The sequence below is a fragment of the Ictidomys tridecemlineatus genome, chromosome 5 (assembly GCF_052094955.1).
Source record: "Ictidomys tridecemlineatus isolate mIctTri1 chromosome 5, mIctTri1.hap1, whole genome shotgun sequence".
Classification (NCBI taxonomy): domain Eukaryota; kingdom Metazoa; phylum Chordata; class Mammalia; order Rodentia; family Sciuridae; genus Ictidomys; species Ictidomys tridecemlineatus.
In genome coordinates, this window is record NC_135481.1 from 167,003,468 (window position 1) to 167,025,487 (window position 22,020).

The window sequence follows — 22,020 nt, forward strand, 5'->3', positions numbered from 1 at the left end:
AGATAACTCATGAGAGTGAAAGAGAAGCAGGTAAAGAAAATGGGCTCTGGAGCTATTTCATGTTGAGGGGTAGCTGGGTCAGCCAGAGTTCAAAGTCTCTACAGAGTTCCAGATGCAGGAGGGCAGAATTAATTAGGAACAATTACAAAAGCAGCAAAGTTCCTCATCTGTAGGAATCCATCACCATACAGTGACCTCATGGAATAGAACTCCAAAAAATAAGTGACCAGGAACTCCTGTACACACTTGTCTAAACTTGGAAAGGCCTTAGGAACATTTTTCTTGTTTCTGTAAAATGATGCCACCCACCTGACTTTGCTACCAATGCATCAGAATTCTGAAGCTTCTTAGTAGGCACAGGGTTAAGAGATTTTTCTTAGGATGACCATGACACATATATTGACTGTGGGATTTCATACAAACTAAAGGGTAAGTTATGGTGAGTGAAGGAAATAGAACCAATGGATTTTTCTTTACCTTGTTAAAAATACACAAAAAGGAAAAGAAAATTAACAGAGGGACTGCTATGGTCAGTATTGTTCCAAGAGCTCATTTGATCCTTGTTTTGTGAGGTGGGGACCAATGTTATCCAGTAAGAGCACTAAGATATAAAGCATTCTGCTTAATTCTATGAGGTCAGATGGCCAATAGTCAGCAGTTCTTAGGTAACAGCTATGTGACCTTAGTGAAATAGCCTCCTATCAGCCAAGCAGAATAGTCTTTGAATCATCAACCATTATATTCATAGAACTTTATATAGACATTGAAATTGTATCTGAGACTACCTTGGAGATTATGAAACAGGGAGACAGAAAAGGGCGCAGGAGAGAGATGTTATGAGTAGATTAAATTTTGATTTAAACAATTAAGAAAAACTAGGAACAACCTAATTAAAAACAACAACCAAAAAGAAAAAGGGTACTGAAGGGGAACTTGTAGGAAAGGGATACAAGTGACCAAGAAATATATAAAAATATGTTCAGTCTGACTCATAATTAAGCAAGTTGAAAGGATATCATTTTTACTACCATTACTAGCAAAAATTACGAATTTTTTTAGAAACCAGAATTGATGACAGTGAGAACAAGCAGTGTGGAGGCAATTTGTAGGATTAAATACTGATCTAATCCAAAGAGCTGGACAGAGATAAAGTGGCAGAGCCATCACTGTGAGCATTACTAGGCCAAACTCAAATCACTGAAATCCAAAACTTTTTCATCATCAAAATGATGGGAAAAAAAAGGAAAGTTTTTGATGCCATCCCATTTATTGATTTTTTATTTTACTTCTTGCACTTTAGGAGTCTGGTTAAGAAATTCGGTTTCTAAGAGGATATGTTAGAGTGTGGGGCCTACAATTTTTCTAGTATGTGCAGGGTTTCTGTCTAATACTTAGGTCCTTGATCCACACTGAGTTGAGTTTTGTGCAGGGTGAGAGATAGGGGTTTAATTTCATTTTGTTACACATGGACTTCAAGTTTTCCCAGCTCCATTTGTTAAAGAGGCTATCTTTTCTTCAATATATGTTTCTGGTGCCTTTGTCTAGTATGAGATAACTGTATTAGTGTATGTTTTTTTCTGTGTCTTCTATTCTATTCCATTGGTCTTCATGCCTGTTCTGGCACCAATAACATGCTGTTTTTGTTACTAGCTCTGTAGAATAATTTAGGGTCTGGTATTATGATGCCTCCTGTTTCACTCTTCTTTCTAAGGATTGTTTTGGCTATTTATGGGTTTCTTATTTTTGCAAAGAAATTTTTATGACTGCCTTTTCCATTTATTTCTATGAAGACCATCATTGGAACTCTGATGGGAATTGCATTGAATCTGTAGAGCACGTTTGGTAGTATGGCCATTTTGACAATATTAATTCTGCCTCTCCAAAAACGTGGGAGGTATGAAAAAAGAACCTACAGAATAGAAGAAAATCTTTGCCACCTGTACCTTAGATAGAGCATTAATTTCTGGTATACATAAAGAACTCAAACAACTTAACCCCCCCCCACCACCACCAAAAATAAGTGTCTGGAACTGAACAGATACTTCACAGAAGAAGAAATATGAATAGTCAACAAACATGAAAAAATGTTCAACATCTCTAGCAATTAGAAAAACGCAAATTGAAACTACACAGACTTCCATTTCACTCCTGTCAGAATGAAAACTATTAAGAATACAAGCAACAGTAAATGCTGGCAAGGATGTGGGGAAAAGGGAAAAGTCCTACAATACACTGCTGGTAGAAGGGCAACCACTCTGGAAATTAGTATGGAGATTCCTCAAAAAAGGAACAGAACCACCATTTGACCCAGTTATCCCACTCCTTGGTATACATCCAAAGGACTTAACATCAGCATTCTACAGTGATGCAGACATATCAGTGTTTATAGCAGCTCAATTCACAATAGCTAAACTATGTAACCAACCAAGTATCCTTCAACAGAAGAGTGGATAATGAAAATGTGATTTTATATATATATATATATATATATATATATATACATACACACACACACACACACACACACACACACACAATGGTAAATGACTCAACCATAAAGAATGACTGTGACATTTGCTAGTAAATGGATGGATCTAGAGACCATCATGCTAAGTGAAATAGCCAGTCCCCACAAACTGAAGATTGAATATTTTCTGTGATATGTGGAAGCTAATCCAAATAAGGAGGCAGAGAGAACAGAAGTTCAGTAGATTAGACAATAGGGAATGGAAGGGGGGATAGAAGAAGGAAAGACAGTGGAATAAATCTGACATAATTGTCCTATGTAGAGACACGGAAACATCACAGTGAATTCCACCACATGTACATCCACAAGAATGGGGAACTAAGTAGAATAAGATATATTCCATGCTTGCATAATGATATCAAAATGGATTCTACAGTCAGGTATAACTAAAAAGAACCAAAAAACTTAAAAGAAAATTGCCAAGACAAAAAGTTTTGGATTTCAGAACATTTTGGATGCCAGATTTTCAGATTAAGGATGGGTCATCTCTCAATGTCCCACTACTGAAGTCTCCCTCAGCCCACTCCAGCTAATCACTCTGTAGTTCAATGTTCTCAATGCCCTTTGGCTCTATCTACTCTTTCAACATTTACCATACAGTGTGTCACATTTATGCATATGAATAAACCTTCATATATATGTGTGTGTGTGTGTGTGTGTGTGTGCGCGCGCACACAGGTGGAAAATTCTTCAGGCTAAGTGTATACCACTTTTTCAGCTTTACATTTCTTCTTTGTTATTTGTATAGTGGATACTAAACAATAACTACTATACAAATATCTTAAAGAAGAAAAAATAGTTACAAAAACAGTTACAAACTATTTCATTGATGTAATCAATGAAATATCAATGTATTCTTTAAATAGGTAAATGTTGGAAAATTTTTATCATACACTTGCTATTCAGCAACCTGTACCTGAAGCTTTAAATACTCATGTACTCTTTGGTGTGATAAATCCATTTCAAAGAATTCACCTTCACAAAATGATGACAAATATTTCTAAAACCTTATATTTAGGGTTCTAAGGTTCAATAATCTTTCTTTTTCTGTTTTTTTTTTTTGTTGTTGTTGTTGTTGTTTTTGTACCAAGGATTAAACTCAGGGGCACTCAACCACTGAGCCATCCCCAGCCCTATTTTGTATTTTATTTACAGACAGGGTCTCACTGAGTTGCTTATCAATATTGTTTCTAAGAGACAAAAGTGGAAATGACTTCATTGTTTTTCAGTGACTAAACTAGAATAATAAAATGTAATCCTATGCAGCTCATAAAAATATAAAAAATATTTCAAGACATGGGACATTCTCCTTTAGGTAAAAAAAAGCGGGGGTGGGGGACAAATGAGGATGCACAGTTAAGATGCAAGTTTTTTATTATAAAATGTAAAACGAAATGTGATAAAAGTAAACAGGAGTTCACCCTGGGCAGAGGATTGATGGGGAACTGTTATTCTCTTTTTGTGTAATCGGAATTAATTTCTGATATATATTTTAGCTGCCCTACCTTTTGTGGAATAAACTTATTGTATGTATTTGGGGAATGAAGTAATGAGTACACATTATCTTTCTTTAGCCAAATAAAAATGTGATCCTGCATATCGACACCTATTTCTTTCCTCTAGGAAATGCTGGAGTGTGATGAAGTAGTTTCACTTTGAACTTGTTCCTACAGAATCAACAGAGAACATCAATATTCTAGGAACATGGACTCTATAGATATCCTAGCTCACTGATTTATTATGTAGGTTTGAATGTGGGAGGTGGCTAAGCAGAAGAAAATGAATACATCTGTACAACAAGAGGGATCAAGAATTTGGAGAAAGGCGATCCCCATATTCTTCTCTGGTTATCTTCAGATAAGACCCTTAAACCTTGTAACATCTTCCCTCAGTTTCTTCACAAATAAAAGAAAGGCCCAGTGAATTCTGAATCAACTGTCTTTGAAAGTCAAATCAGAGGTTAAGACATCAACTGCTGAATCCCATCAACTGTAACATGGCAGGAAAATTTCAAATACTTCTAGAATAGAATAGAATCAGTCACAGGGACCTGGTAGGGAAGAATACTTGGTGGACTATTATTCAAGAGATTAATTTGGGTCAATACTTAGATGCCAGCACTGGCGATAAGTTACATTATAAATACAGATATTTCTTTAGCATAGATCTACATATGCCCATATTCATTCAGGACAATTTCACATTTTTGGACTCTCTTTAAAGTGCCTGGCACAATACAGGAGCTCAACAAATTTTATTTCCCTCTTTCCTAATCAAATGGCTCCTTTCCCAGAAAGGAATTATAGTTTCATCTGAAATTTAATCCACACAGGGGCAAAATTTTAAATTTTTCCACCATATGGAAGTATAAAACTACTTCTAAAGTACATTAGGTATTTATCACACATTCTCTGCTTCCTACGCTCAAATATGTGGAAGATCATTTAAAGCATCCGTTGAGTTGATGCCTCCAGGCCACTGTTGTGTTGCAACACAGGCAGGATTTGGGGGTTTACCACAGGTGGGGACACAGCTCCCAAACACAGTCCAGGCTTCTGGTCTCCTGTTCTGTTCCACTTATCCAGCCCCACAGCACCCTTGCCCTACCACTTTTATGGGTTCTTTTGTCTGCTGCTATATCATGTTGCTTCTAGTTTACTTAATTTTGGTAAAAAAACAAAGTGGAAGAAAGAAAGAATATGTACTATGGATTTTGAGACTGACAAAACCTTCATGGCTTAATTTACTTTTTGAACTTGATGTAGTTGTATTGTCTTTGCAGGTGACAAAACGAGACGTTTGAGAGGTTCCATATTGTTCTCAAGACCACTAGCCATCAGTGGACAGTTAGGATTTGAGACCTTGGCTAAGGTGATGTGGTCACTCTGCTGGGCTGTTTCCTTCTGTATGATGACTCTGAGAATATCATGCCCCCCCCTCTTTATGTCCCTGGTTTATTGGAAGCTAGGGAGAGTTAACATATTTGGGTGTAGTCAAAATCCTATCGTATGATACAGTTTGGATTCTTCCCACAGATTACCTTAGAAATGCCAATATGGATTGATGACTGGGAATTTTAAGAAATTACTGCCTCATGAATTTGGAAGAAAATTGAGGTATGTTGTTAACCAAGTTCAATATAAGATCATTGAGTGATGCCAATTGATAAGATAGTGTTTCATATCATTTTTCTTCTCACTTTGGTAGTACAAATAAAACCTTCATAAAAATTATAGAAATTAATAAATATTATAAAAGCATAACATTTTATTGTTATGATCATTATTTTGGTACCTGGGATTGAACTCAGGGGTACTTGACCACTGAGCCACATCCCCAATCCTAACTTGTATTTATTTAGAGACAGAGTCTCACCAAGTTGCTTAGTGCTTTGATTTTGCTGAAGCTGGCTTTCAACTGGCAATCCTCCTGCCTCAGCCTCCCAAGCTGCAGGGATTACACACATGAGCCACTTTGCTGGGCAGCATAACATTTTAAAATAAGAAAAGACACTATAGATAGTCTATCCTTGTCCTTTCATTTCCTATTGTGAAATCTGAGGTTACCATTTATCCTTACTTTCTTCAATATGACCAGGGTTTGCAGCATAGGCGGGAAGGACACCATTGTTATTCCTTTTTTCAGGATAGGCTGAATGTTTTACAATTCTATAATTTAGTACCACATCTGTATCATACTCTAACCACCTGCTTATCTTACCTCCAAACCCATCAGGCACGTATGTTTTAAGAACAATATTGCAGAAAATTGTTGGCAGTGATAATGGTTTGTTTCCCTCATTCCGAAGGGAAATGTGTCGATAGCCTGCTTGGAGGCCATCCAGTGGAAGGATCCTCTGGCCAATCAGCTTGTTGTTGTCATCATATACTGCTATTCTCAAGACAGCCAGGTCTGGCAGGATCACCTACAAACAAAGAACAAGACTTCTCATTGGTTTTTGTAACACAGCTCCCAAGAACCACGACTCTTAAGAATCTGGACCAAATCCACATTGCTTGTAAATATACCTTTATGGTGAAAGTGAATTGATGACTCATTAGCATTTCTAAGGTGTCCTCTGTAAGCTACGAGGGCCAACGCACTAAGAAAGGTAATTGGAACAGGTTTTCTGGAAGTCATCAAAAGTGTTGGTTGGAATGAATATTAAAGATTATGACTCAAATCTTTGTCATCTTTCCCCATTCCTCCTTGTGTCATGGGTGATACAAAGGAGACTCTGAGAAATCAGTGACTTTTATTAACCTCAGAGATTGTCAGTGACAGAGTGGGGACTAATCATGGCAGCTCTTGCCTTCTAATCCTATAAACTGTCTCATGACCTGGGCTGCTCTGACATTTAGCATACCTGTTTTTAAGAATGTGTAAAGTGCCTTTGAAATGTTTCACTTGTAAAAGACAATCCATGTATTCATTTGAATTATCCTTGTTTCTTTCACATTTTTGTATATTTAAATAGAGGAAGAAGCAGCTAAAAACATTAGTAGTCCAAGAAATATAAAGATATGCTAATTTTAAGATATCTGTCATCCCTAAACTGAATAAATGGACATAAAATCTGAATTCAGATGGCAGAGTGTCTATTAAGATACAAAATAACAACAGGACAAAAGAAAATCCGATGTATTTTATTAGGAATGCCTTTTGATTAGCTTCTTGAGAGCAACCAGGACATCCTGGCTGATCTGAATGCTGTGTCTAGGCTAGGCAATGGGTAGCTAGCCTATTTACATCTGGACAATATAATTTAATTCCAACTCCACGAAGATGAAGAGGTGAGTCTAGTTAAAGTTCAACCACTGTCCTCATTCTTTTTACTTATGTGATTGGGAGTTTAGGCTTAAGACACTTCTGCCTTGTGATAATGATGCAAACAACAAAAAAGGAACAAGAATGAGAAAGGAGACAAAGCACTTGATATCTGTGAGAGGCAATTTAGCTTCTCAAGAACAGAAAGGGATCCAGAATTGGCATTTTGTTTCTGGGTCAGAAATATGACATATTAAAACCAAGTTGATATTTCCTTATTCATAACAAAAGAGTACCTGAGAAAACTTTCTGTATTTCTACAAATATGTAAGGGGATAATTACTTATGCCAAAGAACACAATTTCATACCCGCAACATATCCAGCTATAACTAATTGCAAAGACCAGGGAAGAAAAAGGGGGAAACCACAGCTCATTCACCCCACATCACAAGAAAGCTGATGGGAGTGCAATGGATAATGGTGTTTGGGGAACTCAAATTTCAAAATGGCCTGATTTATCAAATCCACAGAGATCTCCCTTAATTTGGTTTATATAAGTCAGTTACTGTACTCTAAAATGGATAATCCCTAACCTTTCAAGACAAGCAGCTGATTGTCTGTGTTCCCTGACATATAAATGGAGCAGAACCACATGGAAAGCCTATGCTGAAAGAATTGAGAAATCATTTTGGTCAGGATATCAGAACAAGTAAGAGAGAGAAAAACAGACCTTTTTGGCAGTACTTCCAATGAGTGTTTTTTTTTTTTTTCAAAGCATCTTCAGTTGACAAGGGAAACAAAAGGGGAGAATGAATAAGAGATTAAAATCTGAACATTAGGGCTGGGTTTCTGGCTTAGCGGTAGAGAGCTCACCTATTATGTGCAGGGTCCTGGTTTTGATCCTCAGCACCACATAAAGATAAATACAATAAAGGTATTGTGTCCAACTATAACTAAGAAATAAATATTAAAAAAATCTGAACATTAGAGGAAAGGCTGTGATTGTTCTTTTGATCCAGCATGTAGGAAAGAGAGAAAAAAGTAAAACACTGAAAACTCACACATGAAGCATAAAATCTGTGAGTAGTGACAGGTTCCACACTTTCTGAAGGGACATGACTATAGAAAGTGACCCATGTAATGGCATTTATTGGTCTCAGTTTTGAGTGTAGCATCTTAACCTGACCTCTCAGCTAAATGAACAGTGCAAGTTACCACCTACTTCAGGGGAGGGAAGAACTTCTCAAAGTACCATGGTGTCCACAAGTTAATTCACATTCTCAGCAGATTGTAAACCTCGAGCTTGAGCATTGCCACCTAGGAGGTGGCCACCTCTAAGGAGGAAAAGCAATTTGGAACATACCAAACAAAAACAATAATCACTGGACATAGATACAGAAGTTACAATAGAAAATATACATTGGAAGAAAGGATGAAAACAAGATGGCGGGTTAAAACAAGATGTCCCTGTATCACGTAGGTTCTGTGCACTGAAATGTGGCTCCTATGTTATCAGCATGGCTTTGACACATTGACAATGTCCTACCTTCCGAAACACAAACGATTCTTCATTGTAAACTGGATTGAGCCCGTTGTTCATAACCATTCGAGTTCGGAATTCCTTTCGTATGGTGTCAGTGGGCAGCCCATACATGTCCACTTCAACGTATGTGCCAATCTTCTTATCTGATAAGAACTGCCCTGATATGACCTTCAGCAATATGAAAGAGAAAGATGTGAACTCAGTGCAAATATCAGTAGCAAAGAATATCCAGGAAATAAAAAAATTGTGTTTTTAAGGAGGGGATTTCAATGAGCAATGGACACGTATACATTCTTTAGTAAACCAAAACATTATTGACCAAATACCAAATGCAAAAAGAAAAGACAGTTCTTGGCAAAGGTCATGACTTCTAAAACTGCCTAGAAAAAGAATGAGAAAAGTATACATGGATCATATAATACAAATAATGAGTTTCCAGAGCACCTTTGTCTCACTTAAGTGTCCATGCCTAAGAAACATGAAGTGATGGATTCAGGCATGCCCTAAGATCCCTTCACAGCTCTGAAATTCTATCATGCCCTTACTGAATTCTTTCAAAAGTCTTGAAGAGAGACATAAGCTGGGCATGGTGTAATCCCAGTGACTTGGGAAGCTGAGGCAGGAGGATCACAAGTTGGAGGCCAGCCTCAGTAATTAAGCAAGGCCTTCAGCAATTTAGACCTTTTCTCAAAATAAAATTAAAAAGAGGACTGGTAATATGGCTCAGTGATTAAGCACCCCCAGATTCAATCTCTGGTGTCCCCCAGTAAAGAGAGAGAGAGGGAGGGAGAGAGAGAAAGGCACACAGAAACAAAAGGAAAACAATACCAGGATTGGTCTATTTTTCTTGACCTCATGACTGATGTTGACATTGGTTGTCTTTGACCAGTGCAAAATTATAACTACTAAAAAAATTATGAAGTGACTGTTTTTTCATTTACTTAGCAAATAACTATAGCCCTTTATTAATTTCCCCTCCATATTATTTAGTAGCTAATAATTTTGAAAGGTTTTTTTTTTTTTTTTTTTTTAGGGACAACTGACCTATCATAAATTGCACATATTGACATTGACAAGTAAGCATATCTGTGAAACTATCACTGTGATTAAGGTATCAAGCACTTCCATCACCTCCAAGATTTTTGGAGCCCTATTATAATCTTTCTCTCCTTCCACTGTGTCCAGAGGCAATCACTGATTTACTTTCTATCACCATAGCTCACATTTTCTACAATTTTATAGAAAATTTCATCATGTAGTAGTTATTTTTTGATAGTAATTCATAATTTTACTAGTTAAAAAAATGTGTGTTCTATGGAAAAGGTGCAGGGAGGAGGGTGGATTTTGACATAAGTGACATAAGGATCTGGCAACTTGACATTAAATATTTTACCAGTGGGTTCTGTCCAGGACCATTTGCAAATACATTTATACAATCTGATGAGCAGGGGTGTTACCTGCACCGAGCATGTGGCTGCAATAACCCCATCTACAGGGGTTTCAGAGAAGGGATCAAATGTTCGGTCAGGCCGCCTCATGAAATCTGGTTTGAGCAGGTACCTGGTAGAAAACACAGAGGAAGCTTATTGTACTCATAGACCTTTAGAAAGACAAAAAAAAAAAAGGTTTTTGAAACACTTAATCCTTCTATTTCCTCATTTATAATTATGAGGTTGGTTTTTAGGTAGAGGGTCCTGAAGATGGAGGAGGATGCTTTTGCCCTTTTAGATAATGATGAAGAACATCAGACAATAACACTTGCCATAGAGGACATGCTGTGTTCAAAGAAAATGAGTCCTTTCTGACTTGGCCAATCTTGAGTCTCCTTCTCCATCCTTATAGAATCCAGTTTAAGCAAGAGTCTTACAATGTCCATGTGTTAATATTCATTTGGCTCTTTCCTTCCTAACTATGGTTTTTATGTTTTTCAAAGCACACAGCAGAGGAAAATGTAATGCACCCTTGGGAATGTATGTGGTGATTGTTTCAGATAACTGGGCTGTCATTTGAGCACATGAGCATACTGGCAAAGAACCATCTGTCAGGTAGGCAGAGGTATGGCATGTGTACTCTGAAGAGCCATTTCCTAACCCACAACTGCAGAAAATTTGCATCTTGACTGGTTATTTTCAATAATGAAAATTAAGATATTTCACAGGGTGAGCCACTGTCAAAAACTAACTGACAGTCTCATTATGCAATGGGACAGGACTCCACAGAATTAATCCTGAGGCCTTTGGGCTGTGATCTGATATTATTTTTTTATAGTACTGTTCAAGGACAGATGCAAGGAAAAAAAAATGGCCACAAAGCTTTTAAATCTTTGTAGAATTCTAACTTCAGCTGCACACAGTGGTGCATGCCTCAATCCTAGCAACTCAGAAGTCTGAGGCAGAAGGACTGCAACTTGAGACCAGTCTGAGTGAGACCTTGTCTCAAAATAAAAAAATAAAATGGTCCGGGACTATAGATCAATGGTACAGCACCCTTGGGTCCCATCCCCAGTACTCCTCCCAAAATTCTAATTTCATATTTTTGTTTAACATTTCAGCATTTCAGTGGAATTACTATTTTCTATTTTACTTCCTGGCTCACAAATTTTTAAAAGACTGCTTTTTAAGTAAACTGGAACAAAATTCATAGCACGAATCTTTAATAACCACTACTTACAAGACATGCAAAAGAATCAAGAGAGGACAAAGGTTTATCCTCAATTGAAATAAATTTAACCTGACACCTATGATTTCATTATACATGGAATTAACTTCATTTCTGTATTTGTCATCAGTAAAAGTACATATTTAATGCTCATGTCTCTGGGTATTGTTCAAATGAGCATGGATCATTACTTGCCTCAGATATAAAAACCTCTGTTATTGAATTTATAGTGAGGTAATTAAGCTCTGGAGTATGTATGATTCTGAAAACTTGTAGATAAAAAAAATCCTGCGTAGTAAAATGGGGTAGATAAAGAAGGTATATTTGCAAATATAATCCATATAAGGGTTTAATTTACTTCTATCCCATACCTCAAATCAGCTTACATTCACCAGCCCCTAATTAAAAATGACATGCATTCATTAAAGTGGTAGTAGGGAGTCCTGAAACTAGGTGACAACATCTTAAATCACATTACTCACCCGCAAGATCCATTGTACTCAAATTTCCCCTGGTTCAATTGCATTGCTAAATCTGTCGAGAGACAAAAATAATTTAGCATTTCATCTCCCTGGATAAACAAGACCCTAACAGGATGATTTTAAACAATGGAAATCAGACTGCTCCAGAGGTAACACAGGTTCGGATTAAGGCACATAATTCTTTTCCATGTTTTTCAAATGACCTTGTGTTTAATGTGAATTAAGCATAAAGTATGTTTTTCATAAAGATAATCCCAGAATTCCTCTTAGAAATGGAATCAATACATAAGCTATACAATTGTTCATTTAATATTGAGACTAGAGATGTTTAACCTGCTGTCATTAGAAGTACCTATGAGTCTTATCACCCAGAGGAAGGCAAGGCTGGAGATACCCAGTACGGTCAGCATGAATACAAAACTTGAATTAAACTGTGTATGGTGACATGTGCCTGGAATCCTAGGCTGGGGAGGTTGAGGCAGAAGGATCACAAGTTCAAAGCCAGCCTTCAGCAACTTAGGGAGACCTTGTCTCTTGAAATACAAAATAAAAAGGGATGGGGATGTTGCTCAGTGGTTAAGCACCCCCCAGATTCAATCCAAACAACAACAAAACAAAACAAAAATATCCAAAACTTGAGTTGAGATACAACACAAGCCAAGTAAGAATAACATGAAATTGATGGCTTTCTCACAGCATTAGACTTCAGGAATATTCTTCTAGTGGGGCCTACCCTGTCAGGGCATGGCTCAGGATTTTTCTCTTGCAGGCAGATAGCGTTTGCTTTCTTTTTTTTCTCATCAGGAAAAAAAAAATGGTTACTGGTTGGATTTTTCTTCTTCCAAATATTGTCATACAACCTAATATTAAAGAATAAAATACAAGCTGGCCGAGTGCGTAAATGCTTTAGGTCCATGTAATCCTTATTATGGACTCACTGACAATGGAGAACATAACCTGACCCTTCCTTAAGTAGGTAAATCAGCAGTGTCATTTTGCTTTGTCCCGACAAAAACCGTCAGGATTACACTGGTACCTGGTAATAGTCTCATCTAGCAAGGACTGTGGGGTCACATGCACAATGAGGAATCCCTAGGGGGAATTTCTGGTCATAAAGGAGGCTCCCCCAAGAGGAGGGAAATATAGTCAGCTCAGGCTCAAGCCAGAGAGATGAAAGTCAAAGGACCTTCTAGTTAGTCCAGATAATAAGAAATGAGGAAGATAGGGATTTTCAAATAGGGTCAGTACACTAGATAAGAAAAAGCTCCCCAAAATGGGAAACTTGGAAGGTATCCTCATATAGCAAAGGACTGAAGAAGAAGAAGAAAAAAAATGTATTTTTAAATCTTTGTAGAATTCTAACTTCAGCTGCACACAGTGGTGCATACCTTAATCCTAGTAACTCAGGAGTCTGAGGTGGGAGGATTGCAACTTGGAGACCATTCTGAGCGAGACCTTGTCTCAAAATAAAAAAAATAAAATGCTCTGGGATTATAGCTCAGTGGTACAGCGCCCCTCGGTTCCATCCCCAGTACTCCCTTCCAAATTCTAACTTCATATTTTTGTTTAACATTTCAGCATTTCAGTGGAATTACTATGTCCTATTTTACATATGTGTTTTGTTTTAACAATTGTAAAGCCATGCTGAGAATTACCCACATAAAGTAAGTGGGTTTTGTGACATATTTCTATGTATTCTCTTTTGTCATCTCTCATCTTAATGTTGTGAACGTAGGCTCTTTACACAAACTTTGAAAACTTTTTAAAAAATGATTCCTTCTAATCCCAGGAAAAAAGGATCAGCATATTATATACATATAGCCTATATTTGATTATACTTTGGAAGACCAATTTATAGATTAGATCTTCTAAAAATATTTAACTCCTTACATATCATTTAAGGGGAGTTTTACTGTGTAATATTCTGTACTTTTATGGTGAGGTGACACTGTGTCCTTGAAATTTGTTGAATATTTGCGGTAGCCAGGGAACTTTCCAAAGGAGAAATGAGATTTAGTTACTGTACCAAAATACTTAAATTCTTCTCACTCAATTCTTCTGCCTCTGGAAACAAAGATAACAAGTCTGATCCAAAAGTAAGAAATATTAGAAATATTTAGGAATAGGAGATACTGTTTAGCAGAGTAGTCATGGCAATTATGAAAAGAATTGCAGTATAAATCAAAACATTGTCTTTTACTGTCTTCTTGTTCTATTTGGGGATTTGAATTTCTCACCATTATATAAATCCAGGAAAACACTGTTATGCCATATGTTCCCTTCCCTGAAAACATGCCCACAGCCAACCGATGGCAACTCCCAACACCACCCTGTCAAAGTGTGCTCGTGGAATTTGGGGGTCACTGGGTATCAACTCCTACCTGGGGTTTGATAGTTCAGTGAAACCATCTGGCATCCAGCGTTCCAGAATATCTGAGGCATGTAATTACTAGAATCGACTCTGCCTCCCTTGGGGTAAATGCGACTCATTTGCCGTTTGTTGTAACTGTGTAACTTATTAAGGAAAACAGAAAAAAAAAAAAAAAGAGTATCACAGCTGAGGTAAATAAACAACATAGAGCTGGAACAATAGAGGTGCAGGCCAATAATGCCCAACCTACAGGCAACCCAGAACAAAGTTCCCATTTACCAGTGATGCTTGGGAGAGAAAGAGACCACAGTTTACTCTGCAGACTTGGAGGACAATTTTCATTTGGGTAGATTGTCACAGCTGCCATGCTCTTTCACACATATTATTTTATTACCTCTACAATCAAACTTATATATTAGCCATTGATTTATTTCAGAGACTGTTGCCCAACCAAATGTGCAACTGCCCATTCCACTCAACACCCAAGGATACTTCACAAATTCAATCGCATGTGTCTTCAAGTAGCCAAGGCCAACTGATTCATTAAAAGAAGACATGTTATAATGAATGTTGCGTTCTGTAAGAGAAAAGCAAAGATGCACTCAGCAACCCTGCCATCAAACCCTCCCAGAAAAACAGGCAATAAATATAGCTACATCCAGAGTCACCAGGCTTTAGCAGCCAGTGTTACATGATCATGTCAGTTGCTTTTAGATTCATTAATATCCTATAAATGGAGATAGCTTACTTAAGAAAAATAAGTGTTCTGAAATATATCTGGAGTCCAAGTATGTGTACCCCAATTTCTGAAATATGTATTTTTGAAGGTCATGATGCCTTTTGCTACCCACAAAAGATAATAAAAATTTTAAATTAGTTCTTATGCTTTTGGAAACAAGCTTTTGACTAAACACGTCTTGTGTCAGAGAACACTAGAACTTATTCCTCTTCTCTAACTATAATATTTTAGCCCATTGACAAACCTCCCTAAGCTCCCCCACATCTATTCTCTAAAGACACTTGTAACCACTACCCAATGTACATATAAATAAAAAATTTACATTGCATCTCATAAATATGTACAAATATTTTGTGTCAATCAAAGATAAACTAACATTTCATTTATTTAATTATTTATTTTAAAGAAAAAATAAAGCGGTCTTGTGAAAGCATTTGGAATACTAGAGGCTAACAAGTCCATAGTCTCTCAGAGCCACCATGTGGCTGATGTAGAGAATGGCAATGCAATCCCAAGGCATGCCCAGGATTGTGGCTATCTAGCCTGTGAAACAAAAGTAAGAGAGATGCCCACCCCAAAAGAGGAAAAAGCACAAGTTAGGTTGGAACTCATTGGTATAGAAAAAAAAAAAAAAGATAAGCAGATAAAAAAGGCTACTGCATTTTAACTTTGACGTTACCTTCAGCCACATGGAAACCTTGAAACTTCACTGGCTGTGCATAATTGATCATGGTGGACAAATAGGGATGGATATTAGTGGTAGCACCTACATATTTATAAGATGCCATCCATGCCTGCTCATCCTCTACAGTAACCAGGCCCTGCAAACACAATGAAGAGAACAGATTAGCTGATGGCTTCAGAGGGACTCCCAGACACAGGCTGCAAATTTCCTTACTAAAGATAACTTGCAAGGAAAAGGGGAGGTCCTGGGGAATGAAATTGATCAAATTAAATTATATTGTGTGCATGTAGGAATATGAAGCAACGAGTCCCAGTATAATCTGTAATTATAATCATTGATAAGCGGTTTTTAAAAAGACATTAAAAAGCTAATTTACACACAAATTCAGAAGCAAAATAACGTTTGTACCTCAATTATGTTAAAAGATAATTTTAAAACTTAATCTCCATGATAGTCCAGATGATGCAAAAGGAGATAATCAGAAAATATTAAGCTATTTTATGTATTTGGGTTGTTGTTAGATTTTCAAGGGACTTTAAAACATCCAAGAAAAGATACTGGAGTCTTACAGAAATGCTGTGAGGTATGTACAGCAATATTATCATTCATATTTTCCTAAGCTGAGGTACAAAGTCAAAAACAGTGAATCTTAAATTTTAGTGTGTGACAGAATCACCTGGAGAACCTGTTGAAACACAGATTCCTGACCTCTATCCTTGGAATTTCTGCTGTAGTGAGTCTGGGTGAGGCACAGGGGCCTACAATTTTATAATTTCAAACTATTAAAAATTTTAAAATAAGGTGCTGGTGAGGGAAAGGTCTGAGGACCACATGGTATAGTAGCACTGTTCTACAATTTCAGCCACATACATGGTGGTTTATTTATTTTTAAAGGAAGTATTTTTAAAATACCCTAATAAAGTGACATAGGACACATTGAAATTATATGACTTTGGAGGGGAAGAAAGCAAATTATTTTATTTACTCCTTGAGAAATCTGACCTATCAAAACCAACAGAAATAATGCTTGTTGCCGCCACTACTCAGGAGGCTGAGGCAGGAGAATCACTTGAGCCTAGGAGTCCAAGGCCAGCCTGGGAAACATAGTGAGGCCTGGTCTCTTAAATAAAAAAAATTAAAAACAACAACAACAACAACAAAAAGTACATTTAAGTGGTCAACATTTTGTTAACAACTTGGTGACATTGTCTGTGTTCTTTTTTCCATTGTATTGAAGATTAGTTTCTTCTGTCCCCATTTTGACCAAAGTCCTAATTGCTGATCTATTTTTTAAACTTTTTCATTTTTTTTAATGAGTTATACATGATAGCAGAAGGCATTGATGCACTTTGACCACATTTAAGTGGTCAACATTTTGTTAACAACTTTGAAAAGCTCAACTTTCTGCACAGATTGAATCTAGGAGGATGCTTAATCACACGATGTAACCCATGAGTAAAAAACGAGTCAGACCATTTGTTTATCTTATTGATGACAACAATCTGAATGTTCTAAATCATCAAACTGATTTCACTGATAATAGACTAAGATAAATAATCAAATAATGCAACTTAATTTTGTTTTTATAGATTTTTTTATAAGTTGCAGACCCCAAACCTCCATAAAAGGGCAGAGGCCACATCTATTTCTTCTTGTGTCTTTAATGATTACAAATAATTCCTGTGCTATGTGCTAGGCACCGGCATGCACATCCTCATTAATATTATTATTTGTCAGGAGGATTATAGTCCTACCAATGACCACATGAGAAGACCAAGGCCTTGTGGATTTAAGTTAATTTAGCAAATTAATGTTAATTACCAAACAGCCACTCTGTACCATTGACTCCACTATCTTATGAAATTTTACTCTGTCCCATAATCATTTGGGGAGATTTGTGATTCGATTGACCCATACTTCTTTCAAATTAATTGTTTAAACAATGAGAAGGTAGGGTCTCACTGTAAATAAGATAGGACCCTGTAGATAGCAAAGCAGTCTGCAGCTCCCAAAGGTGAGAGTCAACGTAGAAGGCAAATTTCTGCCTGAGATGGTCTTCAGTCTTACTACTGCATAATAGACCAAACACACTTAGCAAGACACTTCAATCATCATGATGAACTTTGAAGAGGATAAAATAAAATGACAATGTTACTTTATCTTGCTTACAATAAGGCTAATGTCTATTAACGTCAAAAGAAATCTCCAAAAGGTGTGCAGTGGAAGCTACCTAGGGATCTTCCATGACACAGATGCTGTGAGAGCTCAGATCACTTTTCTACTGTTCTACAATATGAATCTGATGACCTATTAGATAATTTTTATTTTCATACTCAACATGCTGATGATTATGCACCGCCTTCGAGGACTAAAATTTCTAATTCCAACTAAGGAAATATCTTATTGCATTAAACGCCTATTTTTTAGGAAAATTATCTTACTTAGTTTAGGGCTTTTCATCAGGATTTTAATCATTTTATTATTGTGATTAATTATTTCTTTTGCCAATTCTTATATTAGATGCATTATACCTATAGATGCTAAGCTTGATATTCCACAGGTGTGGGGTAGGGGAGTGGACAGAGTAACAACAACAGTCCTTAGTAGAATAAGTTCAATATTAGAGGGCCACATATGCGTGTATCCTAAAGGAAAAATGCTCGAGAGAATTATTTTGTTACCTTTTTGTTGTTTTCATGTTCAAGGTCATCTGAAGTCTAAATTAGAGAAAGAAAATGATTTGTTTACTTCCCTAAAGGGCAAAATTACAAATTTATTAGTTATATATGTGTAAATATTTAAATAAATATATATGAACTTATGATTCTATGTATTTGTTAAGATGGGAAATTAGTGGAAAGCCATGGTCCAAAAGAAAGAAAAAAAGGTACTGCGCAGATGTGATGACCTCATGGTTTTATATTTCAAACGAGCTGTATTCTTAATGCTATCTCCTTCCTTTGTTGATGGTTTTCACTCATTTAGATGCTTTATTGTAATAAGTTCATTAGTGACTTAGTCATGGGGCTTGGGAAATGAAAATAATCAATGTGGTTATGTCCTCTGACATATAAATGGCAGCATAAGTGGTCACTCTTCAGTAGCTCAGCATTCATGTCTCTGTATTTGCAATAGACTCAATGTTTGTGACTCTAACAAATTCATGTGGTGGAACCATAATTCCCAATGTGATAGTATAGATGGTCCCTAACTTAATGATGGTTCAACTCAGGATTTTTTGAGTGTATGACGGTGCAAAAATGTGCTTCAGTTTTGATTGAATTCTTGGTATGATGCTCTTCTGGGAAGCTGGGTGGCAGCAGTAAACCAGAGCTCCTACTCAGTCATATGATCCCAGGGGTAAACAACCAGCAATATACAGTGTACCATGCTGCTAAGCTATGATGTTCCATAGGTGAAGTGTATTCAATGCATTTTCAGCCTATGAGATTTTAACCTCACAATGAGTTTATCGAAATCACTTTATAAGTCAAGGAGCACCTGTATTTGGAGATGGAGACTCTGGGAGGTATTCTGATCATAAGCAGGGAGCCTCATGATTAGATTAGTGCCCTTAGAAGAAGAGATGAGAGAGAGCTTGCTTTCTCATTCTCTACTATGTGCAGACATTACTGGGCTCTCACCAAGGACTGACTGGCCAACACACTTGAATCTTGAACTTTGTAGTCTCCAAAAGTTTGAGAAATAAATAAATTTCTGTTGTTTAAGTCAACCAGTCTATGATACTTTGGTTATGACAGCACAAACTGGCTAAGAGAGCATTGATGACTTCATGACTTCATGTAGTACAACAATACTCTTTAAGCCTTAGTAGATATACAGCAATCTCAATGTACTTCATAGATCAGAAAAGGGAGAGTCCAATGGCAATGCTTCTTTGACTTTGTTCATCATTACACTCTCCTCTTCCTGCCACCAAATCCATCCACCTGCATCTTTGTCCATTGTAGCCACAGAGAAAGTATCTTTGCTCCCATCAAGATCACACTTTCATATCACCATCATCCTGTCAGTGCTGGTCTTCTCAAGGAATTCCCAAGCATTCTCCCTTATTCTCCTGGAAGATTAATCTCTCCCTCTCTGATGTACCATCCTTGGCTGCGTGCAAGAAAGCTCCAGATTTCTTCACCCTACAAATAACACTCCCTTGACTCCTCAGGTTACCTTTAGCTACCAGCCCTTTTCCTGCCCCCGTTCACAGCAAAACTTCTCAAAAGCACAGTTACTATCCCTTCTCTGTTCCAGTACCCTTCTCCCGCCAGCATTCCATTGACACTTCAAGTTCACCAGTGACCTCCATGCTACCAATCCAATGGACACTCTTGAGACTTGTTACTCAGAAACTCTACAGAATTCCACAGTCAACCACTAGGTTAACAGTGCTCTCCTAGTTTTCATGGGCCATATTTCTTCTTTCCTAGCTCCTCTCTTGTGAACCCATTTTTACCTAGTGTTCTACTTGGGCCTTCTTTTCCACCAACCCCATGGATCATCTCAGTTATTTCCATGGATCAACTATGACCTGTTGAACTCCCAGCTCAACCTCTCTTCTGGATTTAGCTTATGATGATGCTAGTGATGACGATAATGAGAAAAAAGATGAAAATAAGAGAGTAGCAGCAACTAATGAAATGAACCTGAGAGATAAATGTCAATGCCTGACACCTTTCCTTGAGTATCTATCTCACAGGCATTGTAGATCACCCGTCCCATTTGGAACTCCTGAATTCGTTCTTTTCCAGTCTTCCCTCCTCCAGTCTACCCAGTTCCTCAAAAAAGTACTCCAGAAGGTCACCTTCTTCTCTCTCCCTCACTCACAACATTCAATCCATCAGTGATTTGTATCGTTTTGGTTCCTTAATACATCTTGAAACCATTCTGTCCAGTTTCACCATTAGGGGCTCTTTCTACCCTGACTATTTTTCTTGCTTCCACTCTTGTTTCCTTCTAAACTAGTCTCAATATGGCAAGAAGCACGATCTTCTAAAACTCATATCTGACTACAAGGACTCCTGCTTTTTCAATGGCTACATATTTCACTTTAAATTTGAATTTATCATGGTAGCCTCTGAAGTCCTGCATCATCTAGTTGCTGGCTATCCACCTCATCTCATCTTGATCCACTCTGCTGCTCCTTCAATCCATTTTTGGGGTTACTATTGTAGTGTCTCCTCTATGTGGAAAGTTATTCTTCTTTCTGTGTATGATAAATTCTTCCTTCTCCTTTGGATTCCGGTTTTCTTATTCCCGCCACCTTGTTATTCTCATTAGTCTCCAATTTAGCACTTGCTTTTATTTTCACAATAGCACTTATGAAAAATTGAACTGCATAATTATTTATCTGTTCACAGTCTATTTCCAACTATGTCTCTAAACTGTAGGAGACGACAAGCTACCGAAGGGTAGAAAGTAAATGTGTTTTGACCCTTTTAGATGGTGGTAGCCTAGACTGTGTCTAAAATATAATTGTTACTCAATAATTTTTTTTTATTGAATAAGTGGTTGGAAATATTTTTTATGCTCACTCTACATTAGGAGGGGAATATTAATTAGTAGTTCTCTAATGAAAGGATATTCAGGGGTTATTTTCTGATGATTCTAACAGGTGACCTGGGACGCTGTGGGTGTCTCTCTACCCACCTACAATATAATATAAAAACAATAATATTTAAATGACATAATAAATGATAGTATTTAAAGGAAACTGGCTAAATAAATTGTAGTTAATACTGGGCATGGCTAATAAGTAATTTAAATGTCCTTTCTAACTTAATATTGTGTATGTGTGAAATCTGGGTCACCCAGCAGAAAGTTCTATCTTGTGCAATTAAAGGGAATGATAGGCTACTTTATCCTCTTGTAGTTGAAACATTTCCAAAATTTCATAACAGCTCCACATTGTGAAAGAAAAGGGCCATGAAGACTCTGACCTTCTTGACACTATTTGCAACAGCTTCCTTATGACCCAAGTCATCAGCAGAAAGTTCACTTCCAAATTTGAACTCAGGGTGAGCTTCCTCCTCTTGGTCAGCTGTGTGAAAAACAAAAGAAAAATTCATGAACCCAAATTACTGGAAAGCAGTCAGACCTTGCCTGAAATCTTGGGAAGAACATGACAAAAGATTTTCCATGACCTATATACTCTGCAAATTGTGAACTGAAAATCTGAAACCTGACACGCTCCAAAAATCCAAAACTTTTTGAGCATCATGACGACAACACTTTT

The 22,020-nt window shown here is 37.1% G+C and overlaps 1 protein-coding gene across 12 annotated transcripts in view; it reads right to left on the bottom strand.

The window, feature by feature from the left end:
• The window catches only part of Plcb4 (phospholipase C beta 4), a 381,561-nt gene that overhangs the window by 45,784 nt on the left and 313,757 nt on the right, over window positions 1-22,020 (bottom strand). For 10 of the 12 annotated variants that reach the window (XM_078051426.1, XM_078051417.1, XM_078051422.1 and 7 more), the window contains 9 exons: window positions 21,725-21,825; window positions 18,455-18,490; window positions 15,768-15,909; window positions 14,842-14,926; window positions 14,360-14,484; window positions 11,979-12,030; window positions 10,296-10,398; window positions 8,842-9,006; window positions 6,248-6,452 (listed from right to left, as the gene is read on the bottom strand). In XM_078051426.1, the coding sequence (XP_077907552.1) occupies window positions 6,248-6,452; window positions 8,842-9,006; window positions 10,296-10,398; window positions 11,979-12,030; window positions 14,360-14,484; window positions 14,842-14,926; window positions 15,768-15,909; window positions 18,455-18,490; window positions 21,725-21,825 (1,014 nt within the window). The remainder of the gene's footprint in view (window positions 1-6,247; window positions 6,453-8,841; window positions 9,007-10,295; window positions 10,399-11,978; window positions 12,031-14,359; window positions 14,485-14,841; window positions 14,927-15,767; window positions 15,910-18,454; window positions 18,491-21,724; window positions 21,826-22,020) is intronic. The other 2 variants (XM_078051427.1, XM_078051425.1) reach the window with 1 other exon arrangement.